The sequence below is a fragment of the Myxocyprinus asiaticus genome, chromosome 5 (genome assembly GCF_019703515.2).
Source record: "Myxocyprinus asiaticus isolate MX2 ecotype Aquarium Trade chromosome 5, UBuf_Myxa_2, whole genome shotgun sequence".
In the NCBI taxonomy this organism is placed as follows: Eukaryota; Metazoa; Chordata; class Actinopteri; order Cypriniformes; family Catostomidae; genus Myxocyprinus; species Myxocyprinus asiaticus.
The window spans coordinates 56,147,835-56,171,598 of NC_059348.1; the positions used below are offsets into that span (position 1 = coordinate 56,147,835).

The 23,764-nt window shown below is 39.5% G+C and overlaps 1 protein-coding gene across 6 annotated transcripts in view; it reads left to right on the forward strand.

The window, feature by feature from the left end:
• The window catches only part of LOC127441321 (receptor-type tyrosine-protein phosphatase mu-like), a 355,708-nt gene that overhangs the window by 281,861 nt on the left and 50,083 nt on the right, over positions 1-23,764 (forward strand). For 4 of the 6 annotated variants that reach the window (XM_051698588.1, XM_051698589.1, XM_051698592.1 and 1 more), the window contains 3 exons: positions 3,315-3,389; positions 3,773-3,799; positions 11,354-11,547. In XM_051698588.1, the coding sequence (XP_051554548.1) occupies positions 3,315-3,389; positions 3,773-3,799; positions 11,354-11,547 (296 nt within the window). The remainder of the gene's footprint in view (positions 1-3,314; positions 3,390-3,772; positions 3,800-11,353; positions 11,548-23,764) is intronic. The other 2 variants (XM_051698590.1, XM_051698593.1) reach the window with 1 other exon arrangement.

Here is a 23,764-nt window from a genome sequence, read left to right on the forward strand (position 1 = left end):
ATGGGGTCAATAATCTGTAAACATTAAAATACTCACTGTTTCAAAAGTATAGACACAAGACATAAACAATATGTGTTAACATGATTTTACTGTCATAAAATCACTTACTAACCACATCTGTGGAAAGATACAGACAATTTTACGTTTCGTTGCCATGACGATGTGACGCCATAAACCCTAACACGACCGTAAAAATGATGATTTAATCAACTTTACAGCTCAGATAATACACCAGTTTTAACCGAATTAATGTAAGTGCTTTTATAGAATTATAAGCGTCACATTTCTGACTTTAAACCTCCAAAAATTGACCCCATTGACTTCCATTGTAAGTGTCTCACTGGAACACACATTTAAAGAAAAGGAGGGACGAGTCGAAATTCATATTTGTGCTAATCAACATTATGACACAAATACTGTCGATTGAGCTTCACTTGTATTGAACCCCGAATATTCCTTTAAGGAACTATATTAGATGCTTTGAATTTTGGGGGCATTTTTGTCACTTTCACAGGCATTTTGGCCCTCAGCCTCCCTTAATTTCTGAGCTTGGTGGATCATTATGCTGACAAAACATTAAACGCATCATGTCAGACAAAATCCAGTAGACAAACATTTCTGGAAAACACAGATTGTAATAATTAAATGTAATCTAGAACATCACAGCCTTGTTTTTAATGGCAAAAAACCCCACATTTATTATGGTGTCACAGGCATAATGTTACATGATCAACAAACATACAGTACGATGCAGTCTGCGGGCCGTCCTTAGTATACTGTAGTATCCCTTTATTCAGCACCGTTGTTGTCCTGTTTCAGGTCACGATGTTTGATAATCCCCACAAAGTGCTGCTCATTCTGAGTAATTGAATTCAAGCGTCTCTAGCTAACAAAGCAGCTGTCGCGAGCACTCGTCCTGATCGCTGCTCGTGACAGCTTCCTTCGTCTGAGAAACCTCAGAGTGTCTCTCTTAATCTCAATAACATCTGCAAACACACAGACGGCCCGCGCTCACAGACGTGTCCTCACATCGCCGTCTCTTTGCCCGTGACCTCACTGATCGCTTGTGAGGATTATCTGACGAGCTGATCTCATTTAGCTTTATTCAGAGCTGATTGAAACTATTAACTTTATATCTCTGTTAGTCCACAACACAAACACTCCTTCTGAATGTAAATGAAAGAGACGTGTGGATATACTGTAACGAGACACAACTGGACCCCATGAAACGGTTTCTATGATTTCGTAAAGCACAGTATTATGAAATGTACCTAAATGTAATCTGTCAAGAACATGTGCAAGTCATATTTCACCCCAAAATCAAAGGAAAGAATAAATGATACTTTTCTTTAAAAAAGCCTACTTTAGGACCATTAAAAAAGTTTTGACATTATTCCTTAAGAATTAAGCACACACACACACATTCTGATTACATTTATTCATTTAGCAGATGCTTTTATCCAAAACGAAAGGGAAACTTACTTTAATGCAACATAAAAGATTATTTTATATATATATTATTAGCATTCATTACTAGATAAACTATTTAAATAATAAATGATTACTGTAAATTATTATTTAAATAATGTATCTAAAACTCATGCTAATAAAATCTCAAATAATATTAATCTGTATGTGGCATTAAAGTAACTGTGTGTGTGTGTGTGTGTGTGTGTGTGTGTGTGTGTGTGTGTGTTCAGTTTACAATACTTTTAATTTACAACACTCACTTTACAATAAGGTTCTATTTATTAACATAAATACATTATATATTGTTTACAGCGTTTATTAATCTTGATTCATGTTAACTAATGAAAATACAATTGTTCGTTGTTAGCTGTTGTATTCATAATGCATTAAATAATATTAATTTACATTAAAAACTTCTTAAAAATAACCACAATTATGTGTATGTACATATTTATGTATACTATATATATATATATATATATATATATATATATATATATATATATACATGGAATTGTTATGCTGTTAATGTATGCTGATTTAAATTAATAAAAATATAATGGTGTTACAGTAATTTTGACAACACTTTACAATAAGGTTGTGTATGTTTACATTAGTTGACTAAATTAGTTAAGTTAACATTTTAATTTCAATTTTAACTAGTTATTTTTTTAAATAAGTTATAAATGTTAACTTTAGTTAATGCATTATTAATTCATATGTAAACATTAACCAAGATTAGTAAATTCTGTAAATATATATTGTTGATTGTTTGTTCATGATATCTACTACATTACAGTATTGAGAATTACCACTGAGAATAACAATATGTATATACTGTACATATACTGTTGTGTGTCTGTGTGTGAGTGTGTCTATGAGTGTCTTTGTCTATGAGTGTCTTTGTCTGTGAGTGTGTGTCTGTGAGTGTGTGTCTGTGAGTGTGTGTCTGTGCCTGTGAGTGTGTGTCTGTGCCTGTGAGTGTGTGTCTGTGCCTGTGAGTGTGTGTCTGTGCCTGTGAGTGTGTCTGTGTCTGTGTCTGTGTGTGTGTGTGTCTGTGAGTGTGTGTGTGTGTGTGTCTGTGTCTGTGAGTGTGTGTGTGTGTGTGAGAGTGAATGAGTGAGTGTGCGTCTGTGTTTGTGCGCGCGCGTGTCTGTGTGCGCGCGCGTGTCTGTGTGCGCGCGCGTGTCTGTGCGCGCGCGTGTGTCTGTGTGCGCGCGCGTGTGTCTGTATGTATGAGTGTGTGTGTGTGTGTCTGTGTATGTATGAGTGTGTGTGTGTGTGTGTGTGTGTCTGTGTATGTATGAGTGTGTGTCTGTGTGTGTGTGTCTATGTGTCTATGTATGAGTGTGCGTGTGTGTGTGTGTGTGTGTGTGTGTGTGTGTCTGTGTGTCTGTGAATGTATGAGAGTATGAGTGTGTGTGTGTGTCTGTGTGTCTGTGTATGTATGAGAGTATGAGTGTGTGGGTGTGTCTGTGTGTCTGTGTATGTATGAGAGTATGAGTGTGTGGGTGTGTCTGTGTGTCTGTGTATGTATGAGAGTATGAGTGTGTGGGTGTGTCTGTGTGTCTGTGTATGTATGAGAGTATGAGTATGAGTGTGTCTGTGTGTCTGTGTATGTATGAGTGTGTGGGTCTGTGTGTGTGTCTGTGTATGTATGAGAGTATGAGTGTGTGGGTGTGTGTGTGTGTCTGTGTGTCTGTGTATGTATGAGTATGAGCGTATGAGAGTATGAGTGTGTCTGTGTGTCTGTGTATGTATGAGAGTATGAGTGTGTGTGTGTGTGTGTTTTAATGATCTTATTCTGTTTTTGTTGTTGTTATTTTATTTTTATTTTTCTGAAGCCGGTTCCTCTCCGTGTTCTCTCACCATGAAGACCAACACACTGAGCACGAGCATCCCAAACACATATTACCCAGGTAACAACACACACCCATCACACACGTGTGTGTCCTACAGAGAGCGTCCACCTTAAAAGAGACGTTTCATCATTTGGCCTGTTTATTTATAGAACGAGTCATAAAATTATGACTTTAAAGTGTTAGTTCAGCCAAAAATGAATATTATTATAATTTACGTAAGTTGAATTTACACTGACTTGCAGCTTCCACAGAATCATATATCATCATTTAACAACATTACAGTTCATGATAAAAAGGGTTATACATTACTGTATATAATGCATTATACAGCTCTGTTTTCTGTTCATTAATGTGTTCGATCGAGGTGAAACATCTCTGACACTTCTGTCTCTCTCTGTTGTCTATCTTCTCTGTTCTTTCATTGCGTTTACGGCTACCAGACCCGTTTGTGCCCACCGCTATCTTAGGTGAGATATATCTGATTTTCTTACCTCAATTCTGCAGTTAATTTGTGTAGATGAATCCTAGTCTCCTCTCGGTCATTTCAAGTCATGTTTCTGATGTTTTAAAGGGAAGGGATTGTATTTTAACCTCATGTTTTTATATTTTGGTTTCTCGTGATATTTTTTATTTCATTGCGACAGTTTCTTCATCACCTCCACCTGTCTGTCGCTTCTCTTCCTCTCGGTTCCTTTTCCTGTGGGGGGCGTGAGGCGGCTTCACTTCATCCCCATCCGCATTGCGTGTCGTGCATGTGATGTCACATCCTGTCTGACCTCTCATATGCATGGACAGACATGTGGACAGGATGTGGGGGAGTGGCTTATGGGGCAAACCAACCCTGATGCTGTAGCTGTTCTAGTTTGCTTTTAAACATGGCGAACAAAGTTAAACGGCTTTAAGTCAAAGTGGCATAGAGGATGGTGGTGTGAGTATTTAGCTCCCGATAAATCCAGGAGATTCAAATATTTCTGTGTGAAAAATAGCAGCAAGTCAGAAAAGCATGAGGGAGACACGAGGCTAAAATAAAATGCAAAACAGTTTAAAGGAATAGTTCACTCACAATCAAAATTACTTACCCTCATGTTGTTTCAAACCCGTATGACTTTCTTTCATCTGTGGAACACAGAAGGAGATGTTTTGCAGAATGTTCATGTTGCTCTTTTCCATACAGTGAAAGCAGACAGTGACCAGGGGCCGTCAGAAGCCCCAGAAAGAACAAAAAAATTCTCCTGGAGACATACGACAGCTTTTTGTGAGACACAATCTGAAATTTAAGCCGGTGTTTACTCAAAAAGCTCAAAAGTCAAATATCACACCATTAGACACACTGTGTTAGGTTACTCATCATATCTATTGAGCTAATCAAAAATACACCTAGAATACACCTCTACACCTCTAGAGTCAGTCATATTGATATATTATCTGGGCCTTCAGAGTTAAAAATGTCATGTGGTGTAACCGTCCCGATACAGTAAAAAAAATCTAAATGTCATTTAAGGATGGAAGCCTTAAAGAAATGTTTGCATGAGTAATACAGAATAATATTTTCGATTGTTATTTCTTAAAATAATAATACATATTTGATTTTAAAATATTCTGGCCATCACCTTTTACGATACTATCTTCAAGAATGTTCTTCAGAAATGCACTTTTTGTGTTCCACGGAAGAAATAAAGTCATACTGGTTTGGAACTACATAAGGGTGAGTAAATGATGACGACAGAATAGTGCATTTTGGGTGATTTTTTTTTTTTTTTTTTCTTCACTGATTCTTCCCCGAAAGGTTAATTAGAAGAAAAAAAGGTGGTTTTGCCGGTGCATTCTCCTCAGGATGTTTTTGTTTTTTGTTGTTTTTAAGGAGAACAGAAGCTCAGACTCGTTCTCTGTATCCACTCCAGTCGTTCTTTCCAAAAGCATCTTCTCTGCAATTCTCTCTAAAGTTCGTTGCCTTCAGCAGCTTCTCTGACCTACTTGCTTTTCTTTTCCGTATTTTGCTCGTGTTTATTCTATGATAAAATAGAATAATAAAGCCAGTTTTGTCTCATTTTGCTGGCACCTCTACACCCTATTTATCCAAACGCAGCGTCCCCCTGAGTCGGCCCTATTACAAGAATTTAATTAAAACATAATGTAATGAAAAATCGGACCTCTGAGCAGCCAGCGTATTAAATATGAATGACTCTCGGCTAACGGCACGCGTAAACGATCACTCGGAGAGTGTTTACAGCAGCAGGAATGGCTTCACATTACACAATAAAACAGGGAAAATAAGGAGAGCTTCACCTCCGGCTCATACGGTATCTGAGCTCACTTGTACAACAAGAGTAAAGTAACAATCACGATGAAGAGAAGCTCCAAGATCAGGGGCCGTTTTATAGCAACCAACTACATGCATAGTTATGATGGCAAAATACATTTATAAAGGGTGGAGAAAACACCTCCCATATCTTTTGTTGTTGATGTAGAAGATGTTGAAGGCTGTTTGTCAAATTATATTCAGCTGTCAGTTTGTAGAAGCTAGCCAGATGTCAACATGGACAGTTTGCATGACATCATCACAGCAAAAAACAGATTTTTCAGATTTTAAAGGTGAAGCGTATAATTTCTGCGCCACTTGTCCACCAAACGGAATTACAAAAATAATCAACCTTTTCAAACAGGTTTACTGAACCTGAATGACCTCAGTTTTCACTGTTTTGCTGAATAGTTGCAAGAAAATAATCTGAATGAACTACATTGCTAGCTACAATATTGTTCTGTTATTTTCTGTATTAAAAAATAAATAAATAAATATCATATAACCACAAAATATGCAAAAAAAATAGGATCATTACAAAAAGTGATTCTGCTTGTTGGAACAAAGTTAATACAGTGGTGGCCAAAAATATTGGCACCCTTGGTAAATATGAACAAAGAAGGCTGTGAAAAAAATCTGCGTTGTTTATCCTTTTGATCTTTCATTAAAAACAATCACAAAAATCTACCCTTTAATTGAAATAAAACAATTGAAACGGGAAATATCTCATTATTAAATAAATAATTTTTCTCCTCCAAAACACATTGGCCACAATTATTGGCACCCCTAGAAATTCTAATGAGTAAAATATATCTGAAGTATATTCCCATTCGTATTTTACATGTTTTACTGCACCTGGGTGACTAGCAACATGAAATTTTTCAGCCATGACTTCCTGTTTCACAGGGGTATAAATATGAGGTAACACACAGGCCAAATTCCCTTAATCATCAATCACAGTGGGTTAGACTAAAGAATATAGTTCTGATGTGCAGCAAAAGGTTGTTGAGCTTCACAAAATGGGAATTGGCTATAAGAAAATTGCCAAAGCATTGAAAATGCCCATCTCCACCATCAGCGCAATAATTAACGAGTTCCAATCAACTGGAGATGTTAAGAATCGGCCTGGAAGAGGACGTGTGTCTATACTGTCTCCAAGCACAGTGAGGAGGATGGTTCAAGTGGCCAAAGAATCTCCAAGAATCACAGCTGGAGAACTGCAGAAATTAGTTGGGTCTTGGGGTCAGAAAGTCTCAAAAAAAATATCAGACATCACCTACATCACCACAAGCTGTTTGGGAGGGTTTCAAGAAAAAAAGCCTCTGCTCTCATCATCCAACAACAAACTCAAGCGTCTTCAGTTTGCCAGACACTACTAGAACTTCAAATGGGACCGGGCTCTATGGTCAGATGAAACAAAAAGAGCTTTTTGGCAGCAAACACCAGAGATGGGTTTGGTGCACACAGAGATGAAGAAGTACCCAATGCCCATGGTTAAATATGGTGCTGGATCTTTAATGTTGTGAGGCTGTTTTTATCAGAGGTCCTGGACATCTTGTTCAGATACATTGCATCATGGACTCTATCGTATACCAACAGATAAAAAAATTAAAACCTGACTGCCTCTGCCAGAAAGCTTAAAATAGGCCCTGGTTGGATATTCCAGCAGGACAATGATCCAAAACAAAAATGGTTCACTGACCACAAAATCAAGGTTCTGCCATAGCCATCCCAGTCCCCTGACCTGAACCCCATAGAACACCTGTGTGGTGAACTGAAGAGGAGAGTCCACCAACATAGACCTCTAAATTTGAAGGATCTGGAGAGATTCTGTATGGAGGAATGGTCTCAGATCCCTTCATGTGTTCTCCAACCTCATCAGGCATTATAGGAGAAGACTCAGAGCTGTTATCTTGGCAAAGGGAGGTTGCACACAGTATTGAATAAAAAGTGGTGCAAATAATTTTGGAGAAAAATATGTATTTAATAATGAGATATTTCCCCTCTTTCAATTGTTTTATTTCAATTAAAGGTTAGATTTTTGTGATTTATTTTTAATGAAAGATCAAAAGGATAAACAATGCAGATTTTTTTCACAGCCTTCTTTGCTCATATTTACCAAGGGTGCCAATATTTTTGACCACAACTGTATATATTACCCAAACTAAAAATAATTAACTTTTTTTCATTCATGAAACACAAGAATGAAAGATGAGGAACCTGTATGTGACTGTCAGGCTCCAGAAGTTCATAAAAGCACCTTAAAACTCATCCATATCACCCTTACCCTATATTTCAAGTTTTCTGAAGCCATATGCAGTGCTGGGGTAGTAACAGATTACACTGAATCTGGATCATGTAATCAGATTACAAAAATCAAGTACTTATAATTGGATTAAATTCCATTATTAAATACTCTTAAACAGTTTACAGTTACTTTTTATGGATTACATGATTACATATTAATCATGAAACTGCAGTAAATTGTCCCTAATTCTTTTTTTTTTTCTCCCCAATTTGGAATGCCCAATTCCCAATGCGCTCTAAGTCCTCATGGTGGCGTAGTGACTCGCCTCAATCCGGGTGGCGGAGGACGAATCTCAGTTGCCTCCGCGTCTGAGACCGTCAATCCGCGCATTTTATCACGTGGCTTGTTGAGCGCGTTACCACGGAGACGTAGCGCATGTGGAGGCTTCACGCTATTCTCCGCGGCATCCACGCGCAACTCACCACGCGCCCCACCGAGAGCGAGAACCACATTATAGCGACCACGAGGAGGTTACCCCATGTGACTCTACCCTCCCTAGCAACCGGGCCAATTTGGTTGCTTAGGAGACCTGGCTGGAGTCACTCAGCACACCCTGGATTTGAACTCATGACTCCAGGGGTGATAGTCAGTGTCAATATTCGCTGAGATACCCAGACCACCTCATTTTTCATTCTTTATCAGGCTACCGCTACAGATCCCCAGGATTTTTTTTTTTTCCTGAAATAGCTTTGCATGCCCTCGCAATATGTCTTGCTTCCACTTGCAATAAATGTACCATGGTTTTACTACAGTAACCATATTTCAACCTTGATATTCATAATAAAACCATACTAATAATACAGAAAAATGAAAACTATGGTAATAAAAACCATAATGTTGTGGTTAGTGTGGTTTTACTATAATAACACTGTAGACTGTAACCATAGTTTTTGGCAGAAATCATTTTTCTATAGTAATATTGTAATAACCATGATTGTTGTTGGCTAATCATGCTTTGTTTTTGGTGTAAACCATGCTTTTACTACAGTAATATTGTGCTTACTATATTACTATGATTTTATTGCGAATATTAAGGTTAAAATATGGTTACTGGAGTAAAACCATGGTAAACTTATAAACTATTTCCTCTTTGTGGCTCCGTGCTACCGCTGATATAATTCAATTCATATTGCTTTATTGGCAAGGCATATGTAAGTACATATTATCAAAGCATTGGAAAAAATAAAGATTAAATATACATTAATACAATAAAAAGATAATGATAACATATATACATAAACATATACAGTATATCGCTGATGTATCTAACCATGCCTTCTTATGACAAATAATTATGCAAGCTACTAAATACTTCTGATGTATAGCTGTGAAATGAAAGCTATGTCTACATCATATCTAGCGACTAATAATAATTGACAAGAATAATATCTGATTCTTAAATGCATTTAAGCAACATTTTGTCTAAGTATAGATTATCCTACTCAAATGCATGTGACATCTAATAAACAAGAGTTAGGTCAGAGTAATCCAAAAGTAATCAAATTAAATTACCTTTAAAAAATATATAATCCAAGATATTACATTACTGATTGCAATCTTAGTCATGTAATTTGTAATCGGTACCGGATTGCAGTTCCAAAGGAATCTTCCCAGCACTGGCCATACAATAGCGGTATGCGAGTAACAGGCCGAAATATAAGTGTTAATTCACTTAAAATCTTCCCCTTCGTCCATTCGACTCTGGTCTTGGTTTACAGAAGCGCAGTGAACACACCTGACACCATATAGTGGAGAAGAAATTGCATGCAAACTTTAGTGGTTCTTGCATGTATTGTCACTGCGGTAAAATGTGTGTAAACATGAACTAGATTTGAGAACGTGCTCCCATTTAATTGTTGTTGTTTTGGGCTGTCCAGGCCACTCGAACAAACAGAGCAATGTTTTGAGTCACAGTGTTACACCCTACCAATGGATTACTTCTATTTGATACTGAATATTAATCTGGGATTAAGACACTTCTGTTTACTTGTTTACAATAAACCATTTTGGTATTGTGTTGGGTCGCCCCTTGATGTGAAATCAGGCTCCTGAATTGAGATCCGCTGTCCTAGAGTTCTCCAAGAAGCGATCTGAGCTGCATCTGTTTGCATTTCTTTTGAAATTCATTTTCCATTGTGATTTGAATCCCATGAACACTCCAAACCCCGATCGGAGCTGTGCTAGTGCTCTCTGGTGTATTGTTGCTTATACCCTGTCTCCTCTCTTTCTCTTCTCTTTCTCGCTGTTGCCCTCTTCTCACGTTTAACCTCTAATGTATCTGCTTAAAAAGTCCCCATTAATGGTAAGTTCATGAGCGTCAGAGGTTTGTGTTTCATCGGCCCCCGTGTCACCTCCCTCCATGTGTCTTTGGTTTGCATGGCAGTAGACACACAGGTTACAGCATCACACGTTGACCCCGCCCCCTCCGCCGCTTCACCTGTGGGTTTTGCGCTCATGTTTTTGTTTCTTTCGTTTGGGTTTCTCGTGCTTTGAACATCATCGTCATGGTGACATCACACGTCCGATCATTGCAATCATCACGTTTTGCTGTTGATTGACAGCACCCATTCCTCACACTGCCATGGGAAAATGAATTTCAGAAGCTGCATGGCAGATTTCAGAGATAAACGGGACAGTGTAACGGACACAGGCCGAAACTAGCCGTGTTGAATTCAAATTAGACAGGAACGATGTTCTGACTTACTGATGAATGATATTTGATGAAAGGGGCAGTCAATCTTTCCCTCCCTTCACATCCACTCATCTAAACCCTTCCTGCAACGTTGTGTCATGATCCATTCATTGCCAAAAAATATCAAAACAATGATGCACTATTTCTTTTACAGTGGTCCATTAGATGAAAAAAAAAGAGAGAAATATATATATATATATATATGTTGATTTAAGTTTATTTGTATTACTCCTATTGGCAAATTGTTATTATTTTCTATTTATTTTTTAAATTTGTTTTAAGCATGAATCTAACTAAAGTGAATGAGGTTTAGACATAAAGAAAACATTAAAACATAACTTCATAAATTAAGGATTTGCAATGCAAAAAATAAAATAATGTTTTCTTAATCAGTATTTTTGTCTTGTTTTCCAGTAAAAATATCCTTAAAAAAAAAAAAAAGGTCAATTTACTTGAGAGGCACAATTATGTCACATACAGTAGTAACACATTTTGGAGAATATATGTTGATTTAAGTTTATTTTTCTTCCATTGGCAAACTGTCATTTATTAAGTCTTACTAAATGTACTTACAGTATACATTGAAATTCAAAAAGATTCTCTACTACTTTATTTCACCTTTGATATCACTGTAAAAGGAAGTGTAAACTGTTCTGTAAACTCATGCATTACCAAGTTGCTTGCTGGCCTCACTTTGTTTGTTTTGTTTCTGCTTTTTCCAGACGAAACCCAAACGGTGACCAGCGACACCAGCAGCCTCGTGCAGTCGCACACACACTCGCTGCGCAAACGCGAGGCCGTGGACGTACCGTATCAGACGGGACAGCTGCATCCCGCCATCCGCGTGGCCGATCTCCTGCAACACATCACGCAGATGAAATGCGCCGAGGGCTACGGCTTTAAAGAGGAGTACGAGGTAAGACCGCACCTTAGTCATCATCATCTTCGACTTTTGTTTTGTTCTTCACTGTATGTCTGCTGTTTTGTTTTACTCACTTGCATTGTTTCTTATAGTCTGACATGTTTTGTCCTTGTATTTCTTCTTCCCTTCTTATTGTCGTGTAGTGTGCACTCCTCCCAGAGACACAGGGCATGTTCACAGCAGTAGAGTTTCACACGAGCGTTCAGTCGTCTCTGTACGAGTTAAAAACACTCACTTGCCTCTAATCACAGTCTTGAACTAAACCAGTAAAGACTACCACAGGACACGCTCACCTCCTCTCTTACTCTACACTCCTTTTTCGTTTCTTCTCGTTTCTTCTCATCTCATTTAATCTTTCTTCTAGTTTATTCTCATCTTGTCTTTTTTCTTTTCTCGTCTCGTTTTTTCTTCTAGTCTTATTTCTTCTCGTCTCTTCTCTCTTTCGTCTTATCTCGTCTAATCTCGTATCTCTTCTCATCTTTTCTCATTTTGACTCCTCTCATCTCTTTGTCTCTTCTGTTCTAGTTTATTTTCGTCTTGTCTTTTTTTCTCATTTCGTCTCTTCTAGTCTCTTCTTGCCTCCTCTCATCTCTCGTCTTTTCTCTTTTCTGTTCTCGTTTTTCCTCTTCTTGTCTTCTCTCCTCGCCCCGTCTGTTCTCTCCTCTCATTCTTGTCTCATCTCTTCTCATCTTTTCTCTTCTCATCTCTTCTCTTCTTGTTTATTCTCATCTTGTCTTTCGTTTTTTCTCAGCTCTTCTTTTCTAGTATCTTCTCCTCTCATTGCTTCTTATCTCTTTTCTCATCTGTTTTAGTCTCTTCTCATCCTCTCATCTTATCTCTTCTCATCTCTTCTCTTCTCACCTCTTCTTTTCTTTTCTCATCTCTTCATCTCTTCTCACCTCTTCTTTTCTTGTCTCTTCTCACCTCTTCTTTTCTTGTCTGTTCTCACCTCTTCTCATCTCTTCTCACCTCTTCTTGTCTCTTCTCATCTCTTCATCTCTTCTCACCTCTTCTTTTCTCGTCTCTTTTCATCTCTTCTCACCTCTTCTTTTCTCATCTCTTCTCACCTCTTCTTTTCTTGTCTCTTCTCACCTCTTCTTTTCTTGTCTCTTCTCATGTCGTCTTTTCTTGTCTCTTCTCACCTCTTCTTTTCTCGTCTCTTCTCACCTCTTCTTTTCTCGTCTCTTCTCACCTCTTCTTTTCTCGTCTCTTCTCACCTCTTCTTTTCTCATCTCTTCTCACCTCTTCTTTTCTCATCTCTTCTCACCTCTTCTTTTCTTGTCTCTTCTCACCTCTTCTTTTCTCATCTCTTCTCACCTCTTCTTTTCTCGTCTCTTCTCACCTCTTCTTTTCTTGTCTCTTCTCACCTCTTCTTTTCTTGTCTCTTCTCACCTCTTCTTTTCTCGTCTCTTCTCACCTCTTCTTTTCTCGTCTCTTCTCACCTCTTCTTTTCTCATCTCTTCTCACCTCTTCTTTTCTCGTCTCTTCTCACCTCTTCTTTTCTTGTCTCTTCTCACCTCTTCTTTTCTCATCTCTTCTCACCTCTTCTCATCTCTTCTCACCTCTTCTTTTCTCATCTCTTCTCACCTCTTCTTTTCTCATCTCTTCTCACCTCTTCTTTTCTCATCTCTTCTCACCTCTTCTTTTCTTGTCTCTTTTTATCTCTTCTCACATCTTCTTTTCTCATCTCTTCTCACCTCTTCTCATCTCTTCTCACCTCTTCTTTTCTCATCTCTTCTCACCTCTTCTTTTCTTGTCTCTTCTCATGTCTTCTTGTCTCTTCTCACCTCTTCTTTTATTGTCTCTTCTCACCTCTTCTTTTATTGTCTCTTCTCACCTCATCTTTTCTCGTCTCTTCTCACCTCTTCTTTTCTCGCCTCTTCTCACCTCTTCTTTTCTTGTCTCTTCTCACCTCTTCTTTTCTCGTCTCTTCTCACGTCTTCTTTTCTCGTCTCCTCACCTCTTCTTTTCTCGTCTCTTCTCACCTCTTCTTTTCTCGTCTCTTCTCACGTCTTCTTTTCTCGTCTCCTCACCTCTTCTTTTCTCGTCTCTTCTCACCTCTTCTTTTCTCGTCTCTTCTCACCTCTTCTTTTCTCGTCTCTTCATCTCTTCTCACCTTCTTGTCTCTTTTCATCTCTTCTCACCTCTTCTTTTCTCGTCTCTTCTCATGTCTTCTTTTCTCGTCTCCTCACCTCTTCTTTTCTTGTCTCTTCTCACCTCTTCTTTTCTTGTCTCTTCTCACCTCTTCTTTTCTCATCTCCTCACCTCTTCTTTTCTCGTCTCTTCTCACCTCTTTTCTCATCTCTTCTCACCTCTTCTTTTCTCGTCTCTTTTCATCTCTTCTCACCTCTTCTTTTCTTGTCTCTTCTCACCTCTTCTTTTCTCGTCTGTTCTCACCTCTTTTTCTCATCTCTTCTCACCTCTTCTTTTCTTGTCTTTTCTCGTCTCTTCATCTCTTCTCACCTTCTCGTTTCTTTTCATCTCTTCTCACCTCTTCTTTTCTCGTCTCTTTTCATCTCTTCTCACCTCTTCTTTTCTCATCTCTTCTCACCTCTTCTTTTCTTGTCTCTTCTCACCTCTTCTTTTCTCATCTCTTCTCACCTCTTCTTTTCTCGTCTCTTCTCACCTCTTCTTTTCTCGTCTCTTCTCACCTCTTCTTTTCTCGTCTCTTCATCTCTTCTCACCTTCTTGTCTCTTTTCATCTCTTCTCACCTCTTCTTTTCTCGTCTCTTCTCATGTCTTCTTTTCTCGTCTCCTCACCTCTTCTTTTCTTGTCTCTTCTCACCTCTTCTTTTCTCGTCTCTTCTCACCTCTTCTTTTCTCGTCTCTTCTCACGTCTTCTTTTCTCGTCTCCTCACCTCTTCTTTTCTTGTCTCTTCTCACCTCTTCTTTTCTCGTCTCTTCTCACGTCTTCTTTTCTCGTCTCCTCACCTCTTCTTTTCTCGTCTCTTCTCACCTCTTCTTTTCTCGTCTCTTCTCACCTCTTCTTTTCTCGTCTCTTCTCACCTCTTCTTTTCTCGTCTCTTCATCTCTTCTCACCTTCTTGTCTCTTTTCATCTCTTCTCACCTCTTCTTTTCTCGTCTCTTCTCATGTCTTCTTTTCTCGTCTCCTCACCTCTTCTTTTCTCGTCTCTTCATCTCTTCTCACCTTCTTGTCTCTTTTCATCTCTTCTCACCTCTTCTTTTCTCGTCTCTTCTCATGTCTTCTTTTCTCGTCTCCTCACCTCTTCTTTTCTTGTCTCTTCTCACCTCTTCTTTTCTTGTCTCTTCTCACCTCTTCTTTTCTCATCTCCTCACCTCTTCTTTTCTCGTCTCTTCTCACCTCTTTTCTCATCTCTTCTCACCTCTTCTTTTCTCGTCTCTTTTCATCTCTTCTCACCTCTTCTTTTCTCATCTCTTCTCACCTCTTCTTTTCTCGTCTCTTCTCACCTCTTCTTTTCTCGTCTCTTCTCACCTCTTCTTTTCTTGTCTCTTCTCACCTCTTCTTTTCTTGTCTCTTCTCACCTCTTCTTTTCTCATCTCTTCTCACCTCTTCTCATCTCTTCTCACCTCTTCTCATCTCTTCTCACCTCTTCTTTTCTCATCTCTTCTCACCTCTTCTTTTCTCATCTCTTCTCACCTCTTCTTTTCTTGTCTCTTTTTATCTCTTCTCACATCTTCTTTTCTCATCTCTTCTCACCTCTTCTCATCTCTTCTCACCTCTTCTTGTCTCTTCTCACCTCTTCTTTTCTCATCTCTTCTCACCTCTTCTTTTCTTGTCTCTTCTCATGTCTTCTTGTCTCTTCTCACCTCTTCTTTTATTGTCTCTTCTCACCTCTTCTTTTATTGTCTCTTCTCACCTCTTCTTTTCTCGTCTCTTCTCACCTCTTCTTTTCTCGCCTCTTCTCACCTCTTCTTTTCTTGTCTCTTCTCACCTCTTCTTTTCTCGTCTCTTCTCACGTCTTCTTTTCTCGTCTCCTCACCTCTTCTTTTCTCGTCTCTTCTCACCTCTTCTTTTCTCGTCTCTTCTCACCTCTTCTTTTCTCGTCTCCTCACCTCTTCTTTTCTCGTCTCTTCTCACCTCTTCTTTTCTCGTCTCTTCTCACCTCTTCTTTTCTCGTCTCTTCTCACCTCTTCTTTTCTCGTCTCTTCATCTCTTCTCACCTTCTTGTCTCTTTTCATCTCTTCTCACCTCTTCTTTTCTCGTCTCTTCTCATGTCTTCTTTTCTCGTCTCCTCACCTCTTCTTTTCTTGTCTCTTCTCACCTCTTCTTTTCTTGTCTCTTCTCACCTCTTCTTTTCTCATCTCCTCACCTCTTCTTTTCTCGTCTCTTCTCACCTCTTTTCTCATCTCTTCTCACCTCTTCTTTTCTCGTCTCTTTTCATCTCTTCTCACCTCTTCTTTTCTTGTCTCTTCTCACCTCTTCTTTTCTCGTCTGTTCTCACCTCTTTTTCTCATCTCTTCTCACCTCTTCTTTTCTTGTCTTTTCTCGTCTCTTCATCTCTTCTCACCTTCTCGTTTCTTTTCATCTCTTCTCACCTCTTCTTTTCTCGTCTCTTTTCATCTCTTCTCACCTCTTCTTTTCTCATCTCTTCTCACCTCTTCTTTTCTTGTCTCTTCTCACCTCTTCTTTTCTTGTCTCTTCTCACCTCTTCTTTTCTCATCTCTTCTCACCTCTTCTTTTCTCGTCTCTTCTCACCTCTTCTTTTCTCGTCTCTTCATCTCTTCTCACCTTCTTGTCTCTTTTCATCTCTTCTCACCTCTTCTTTTCTCGTCTTTTCTCATGTCTTCTTTTCTCGTCTCCTCACCTCTTCTTTTCTTGTCTCTTCTCACCTCTTCTTTTCTTGTCTCTTCTCACCTCTTCTTTTCTCATCTCCTCACCTCTTCTTTTCTCGTCTCTTCTCACCTCTTTTCTCATCTCTTCTCACCTCTTCTTTTCTCGTCTCTTTTCATCTCTTCTCACCTCTTCTTTTCTTGTCTCTTCTCACCTCTTCTTTTCTCGTCTGTTCTCACCTCTTTTTCTCATCTCTTCTCACCTCTTCTTTTCTTGTCTTTTCTCGTCTCTTCATCTCTTCTCACCTTCTCGTTTCTTTTCATCTCTTCTCACCTCTTCTTTTCTCGTCTCTTTTCATCTCTTCTCACCTCTTCTTTTCTCATCTCTTCTCACCTCTTCTTTTCTTGTCTCTTCTCACCTCTTCTTTTCTCATCTCTTCTCACCTCTTCTTTTCTTGTCTCTTCTCACCTCTTCTTTTCTCGTCTCTTCTCACCTCTTCTTTTCTCGTCTCTTCTCACCTCTTCTTTTCTTGTCTCTTCTCGTCTCTTCATCTCTTCTCACCTTCTTGTCTCTTTTCATCTCTTCTCACCTCTTCTTTTCTCGTCTCTTCATCTCTTCTCACCTTCTTGTCTCTTTTCATCTCTTCTCGCCTCTTCTTTTCTCGTCTCCTCACGTCTTCTTTTCTTGTCTCTTCTCACCTCTTCTTTTCTTGTCTCTTCTCACCTCTTCTTTTCTTGTCTCTTCTCACCTCTTCTTTTCTCATCTCCTCACCTCTTCTTTTCTCGTCTCTTCTCACCTCTTCTTTTCTCGTCTCTTCTCACCTCTTCTTTTCTCGTCTCTTCTCACCTCTTCTTTTCTCTTCTCTTCTCACCTCTTCTTTTCTCATCTCTTCTCGTCTCTTCATCTCTTCTCACCTTCTTGTCTCTTTTCATCTCTTCTCACCTCTTCTTTTCTCGTCTCTTCTCACCTCTTCTTTTCTCGTCTCTTCTCACGTCTTCTTTTCTCGTCTCCTCACCTCTTCTTTTCTTGTCTCTTCTCACCTCTTCTTTTCTCGTCTCTTCTCACGTCTTCTTTTCTCGTCTCCTCACCTCTTCTTTTCTCGTCTCTTCTCACCTCTTCTTTTCTCGTCTCTTCTCACCTCTTCTTTTCTCGTCTCTTCTCACCTCTTCTTTTCTCGTCTCTTCTCACCTCTTCTTTTCTCGTCTCTTCATCTCTTCTCACCTTCTTGTCTCTTTTCATCTCTTCTCACCTCTTCTTTTCTCGTCTCTTCTCATGTCTTCTTTTCTCGTCTCCTCACCTCTTCTTTTCTCGTCTCTTCATCTCTTCTCACCTTCTTGTCTCTTTTCATCTCTTCTCACCTCTTCTTTTCTCGTCTCTTCTCATGTCTTCTTTTCTCGTCTCCTCACCTCTTCTTTTCTTGTCTCTTCTCACCTCTTCTTTTCTTGTCTCTTCTCACCTCTTCTTTTCTCATCTCCTCACCTCTTCTTTTCTCGTCTCTTCTCACCTCTTTTCTCATCTCTTCTCACCTCTTCTTTTCTCATCTCTTCTCACCTCTTCTTTTCTCGTCTCTTCTCACCTCTTCTTTTCTCATCTCTTCTCACCTCTTCTTTTCTTGTCTCTTCTCACCTCTTCTTTTCTTGTCTCTTCTCACCTCTTCTTTTCTCGTCTCTTCTCACCTCTTCTTTTCTTGTCTCATCTCTTCTCACCTCTTCTTTTCTTGTCTCTTCTCGTCTCTTCATCTCTTCTCACCTTCTTGTCTCTTTTCATCTCTTCTCACCTCTTGTTTTCTCGTCTCTTCTCACGTCTTACTTTCTCGTCTCTTCTCACCTCTTCTTTTCTCTTCTCTTCTCACCTCTTCTTTTCTCGTCTCTTCTCACCTCTTCTTTTCTCGTCTCTTCTCACCTCTTCTTTTCTCTTCTCTTCTCACCTCTTCTTTTCTCATCTCTTCTCGTCTCTTCATCTCTTCTCACCTTCTTGTCTCTTTTCATCTCTTCTCACCTCTTCTTTTCTTGTCTCTTCTCACCTCTTCTTTTCTCGTCTCTTCTCACGTCTTTTCTCTTCTTGTGTCTTTTCATCTCTTCTCACCTCTTTTCTTTTCTTGTCTCTTCTCACGTCGTCTTGTCTCTTCTCATCTCTTTTCATTTCCTTTTCTTTTCTTGTTTCTTCATATCTCTTCATCTCTTCTCACCTCTTTTATTTTTTTGTCTCTTTTCTCTCCTCATCTCTTCTCTTCTCACCTCTTCTTTTCTCTTCTCATCTCTCCTCACCTCTTTTCTTTTCTTGTCTCTTCTCTTTTGTTCTTGTCTCTTCCCCTCTCATATTTTCTCTTCTCGTCTCATCTCTTCTCTTCTCGTCTCATCTCCTCACGTTTTTTTCCTCTTCTAGTCTCATCAGTTCTGTTTTCTTATTCTCATCTTTTATCTTCTCATTTTTTCTCTTGTCTCTTCTCGTCTCTTTTTTCCTTTTCTAGTCTCGTGTCATCTGTTCTCTTTTATTCTCATCTCATCATTTATATCTTCTCATCTCGTCACATCTCTCTACTTCTCATTCTCTCCTCTGTTAATCAGTGATTAAGTCTCTCAGTGTAGTTAATAATATACGGTGTGAGAGTGTGACCTGTCTGTTGTTGGTGCACACTGGGGTTTATGATCTCTACATGTCCTGCAGCTCTGTTCTATTATAAATGAAGATGTCACAGCACACAGATACTCTCCATACACAGAACGCACACATGCTATAGACCCTCAAACACACGCAAACACACTAGTGGCCTTTATAAAAGCCTCCTGGGTTTAAACAGCCACAAGCCATATAATAAATCATTTCTGTACGCTGGGCCTACATGCTGTACTTTTATTCTGACCTATTTGTTTGTGTTAGTGGTTTATGCTAAAGTTAACAGTGGTTTTGTCCCCTCAATTCTGTTCACTTACACACTGTGTCTCTCTCTGACCTCTCCTTTGATGGTTCTGTACGTTATCTGTGGAGCAGATCAATGAGGTAAGATCTCACTTCATTTGGTTCATTTGTAACTCTACAAATGTTCATGTTTTCAAGCGCAAAGCCCAGCTTGTTTTATCTTGAGACTCTGTAAAATGACTGACTACAAACTGGCTTTAGGAACATCAACAATAGCTGTAAATGTGTTTTGAGCTGTATGTAGAATGTTTTCTTTAGAAAGCATTTGACAGTGCACACATGAAAATGATGAAAACCCCAGTGCCAGCCACTATTGGCCATTTTTGTCCATTTTCAGTGCACCATCTGCATAGTGCCTGTGAAATGCTTTCTGTCCTGCTTTAACTGAGAATCTGACACACTGCAGAATTTTCTAACATGCTGTTGCAACTATGCATTGAGATGTACAGGACTGATGCAATCTGTGTGTTATATTAAACTGTACGAACTTGACAGTATGCGTTTTATCCCACTTTAAGCTTTTATTGCTCGTTTGTTTGCCACTTTAGGTTTATTGTCCCTGTTTTTATTCATGCTACATTGACTCCATGTCTATTTCAACAGTTTTCAGAAGTTTTAGAAATTTCACCCAATGTCATTTTGCTAGCCTTGACATGACATGGCCTTAATTTCTCTTGAAACAGAGAAAAAATTAAAGCTTTGTGTGTGTGAGTGTCTGTGTGTGTGTGTGTGTGTGTGTGTGCCTGTGTGAGCATGTGTGCCTGTGTGAGCGTGTGTCTCTGTGTCTCTGTGTGTGTGTGTCTGTGTGTGTGTGTGTGTCTCTGTGTCTCTGTGTGTGTGTGTGTCTGTGTGTGTGTCTCTGTGTGTGTGTCTGTGTGTCTCTGTGTCTGTGTGTCTCTGTGTCTGTGTGTCTCTGTGTCTCTGTGTGAGTGTGTGTGTCTCTGTGTCTGTGTCTTTGTGTGTGTGTGTGTGTGTGTGTGTGTCTTTGTGTGTCTGTGTCTTTGTGTGTCTGTGTCTTTGTGTGTCTGTGTCTCTGTGTCTCTGTGTGTGTGTCTGTGTCTCTGTGTGTGTGTCTGTGTCTCTGTGTGTGTGTCTGTGTCTCTGTGTGTGTGTCTGTGTCTCTGTGTGTGTGTGTCTGTGTCTCTGTGTGTGTGTGTCTGTGTCTCTGTGTCTCTGTGTCTGTGTGTCTGTGTCTCTGTCTCTGTGTGTGTCTGTGTCTGTGTGAGTGTGTGTGTGTGTGTGTGTGTGTGTGTGAGAGAGAGTGTGTCTGTGTGTCTGTATGTGTGTGTACCTGTGTGTCTGTGTGTGCCTGTGTGAGCGTGTATGTACGAGGACATTTTTTTAGGTTATAAACTGGTAATTACAAGGGTATTATGCTATAAATGTGCTTTATGAGGACATTTCTAGTGTCCCCATAATCCAAATCGCTTAAGAAATATACTAAACGATGTTTTATTGAAAATGTAAAAATGCAGAAAGTTTTTTGTGAGGGTTAGGTTTAGGGGTAGGGTTAGGGTTAGGGGATATAATCTATAGTTCATACAGTATAAAAATCATTATGTCTATGGAGAGTCCTCATAATGATAGCTGCACCAACATGAGTGTGAGTGTGTGTGTGTGTGTGTGTGTGTGTGTGTGAGGGTTAGGTTTAGGGGTAGGGTTAGGGTTAGGGGATAGAATCTATAGTTCATACAGTATAAAAATCATTATGTCTATGGAGAGTCCTCATAATGATAGCTGCACCAACATGTGTGTGTGTGTGTGTACTTAAACAGGGGCGGAGCCAGGAGTTTTTCACAGGGGTGGCCTGGCAGGGGCCTGCGTTCAGTCTGTAGTGGCACAGAAATTTCATGCAGTATTTCCGTATCATCGGGGGGGGGGGGTATACAGTGACACCCGGGACAGAGAGGTGCGGTGACCTTGGTGTGAACACATGTTAAGACTCCTGTGTGTTGCGGTTGTACAGAGACAGTTCAACTCTAAAAACTAAATTTTGCCCAAGACCAAAAATGACCAAAGCGGCAGTTGCGAGTGGGGTGGCCAATGGGGTGGCCAGGCTTCGGTCCATGGTGGCCACGGCCACCCCCTAGCTCCGCCACTGTACATAAACAGAAAATAAAGTTTTTGTCTTATATTCAGGTAAGAATATCTAAACAAGATTAATTTACTTAAGAAAGCAGAATGGTATAAGATATTAAGTCTTGCTTTCAGAGAAATCAATCAAATTTGGTGGGGTTTATGCTTAAGAAAAAACTATTTGCTAATGGGTCAAGATAAATATACTTGTTTGCCTATGAATCTAGTCTTTTTTTCTTGTAATAAGCATAAATGTTGTTAGATTTAGCTGAACACAAGACATTTTGCTTCTCAGGTAAATGTATTTTGTTTAAAGAATGTTGGGATATTTTTAGTGGAAACCAAGACTAAAATACTCAACAGAAAAGTTTCTTTCGTTTTTCTCAGTGTATTCTGGGCAACGCAGCTGATTACAACAGACAATAATTTTGACTTTTAAATGAAACAGGAAACACTAAATCAATTGCAGGCAAATGTATTGCACCATGAATACACTGATTTAAAAAAATAAAATCATAACTCTTAAACACAATACACATGTTAGCATGAGACTAGTTAAATCGAATCACTTATTAACCATGTCTTTGTAAAGTTATATCCAGTATTTCAACCAGTACATAACTGCTATAAAACCCTCCAGTACGCTTGCCCCATAGACTTCTTAAAGAGTTGATAGACTGACATCCTCTGCAGGTATCCACAGCATAACACACATTCTGTGAACACCCAGAGGAGCTTTGTTTAAAAGTATAAAAGATTATATAGGAAAAGAGATACATTTGAAGTTCATTCCCTCGTATACGTATTTTTCAACACATTATGACTTTATCAGATGATTTTTGGGTGGAGAGCCGCAGCTCTATTTTTTATTTTGTATTTAGTTAATTATTTCTGTGGCTCTTGACATGCCTATGTATACTTAATATAATTACCCACCACAAGTCGCATGAAAATTAGGAGTTGCACTTATAATTTAGCACTTTAATTTTCACAGGTCACAACTTGAAGTTAAAGGTGAAGTGTGTCATTTCTGGGCCACTAGCAGCACCAAACAGAATTGCAAAGATAATGACAGAAATAGCATTTTCAGTTTCACGCCATCGGTTGAGCCTGAAGTTGACACGTCGAACCGCTCGGACAAACAGATTGCAATTCTGTTTGGTGCCACTAGTGGCGATGAAATTCCACATTCACCTTGAACTGTTTATTGTAAGAGCTACAATATGATGCCAACAAAGGAAAGTCGATGTGGAAGTCTCATGCTGTTAATTCTAGAATTGCAGCCCGTTGCATCTTTTGCGGTTTGAATGCAGCCCTCGTCTAAGTTGAGCACCTCTGCTCTAAAAATCTCAGAATACTGTCCTTTTTTTTTTTTTCTCCCAATTTGGAATGCCCAATTCCCAATGCGCTCTAAGTCCTCATGGTGGCGTAGTGACTTGCCTTATTCCGGGTGGCAGAGGACAAATCTCATTTGCCTCCGCGTCTGAGACCGTCAATCCATGCATTTTATCACATAGCTTATTGAGCGTGTTACCGTGGAGACGTAGCGTGTGTGGAGGCTTCACACTATTCTCTGCGGCATCCACGCACAACTCACCACGCGCCCCACCGAGAGCGAGAACCACATTATAGCGACCACGAGGAGGTTACCCCATGTGACTCTACCCTCCCTAGCAACCGGGCCAATTTGGTTGCTTAGGAGACCTGGCTGGAGTCACTCAGCACACCCTGGATTCACACTCGCGACTCCAGGGGTGATAGTCAGCGTCAATACTCGCTGAGATACCCAGGCCCCAAAGCTTTCCTTTTTAATGTTTAAGGAAAGTCTGCTAATCTGGTTTAACAGAGACATGTGCAGAGTTCTTTTCACATTATAAAAGGAGGATTTCACTGTGCAACGGAACTCAAATAGTCCCTGTTAGAGAGTGTCAGAATGTCATAGAGACTTGTGGGTAGACTCTTTTACTCAGAAAATATTTGTAGGATTACATACTATATACATGCACAAATATCACACAAACATTACAGAAACATATAAAGGTCTGTAAGTAAAAATATGTCGTTCTGTCAGGCCCAGAGCTCCTCGAGCGACAGACATCAGTGAATATTTCCATCAAATACAGATTAAACAGCTCGTGCAATTCTCATGAGAAACACGCTTCTGTCTTCACTCATGGGATAGACGCCTGCAGCATTAAAGAGAATTCCCATTTGTCTTAATCCCCTGGTCATTAGAGTGAGGAATATGATGGATTGTAAAATATGACACTCGCCTGTACGACGTACATGATATTCGATGACCGATCACCAAGTTTTCAGAGTTTTATTATCAGCTTAAGTTCTGATTGACAGAGTTATCATGTTTAATAAAGTCTGTCTCACCTAAACAGATGTTCAAGAAATGCTAATCATAACAACAGTGCAGGGGTCTGGGTATCTCAGCGAGTACTGACGCTGACTAGC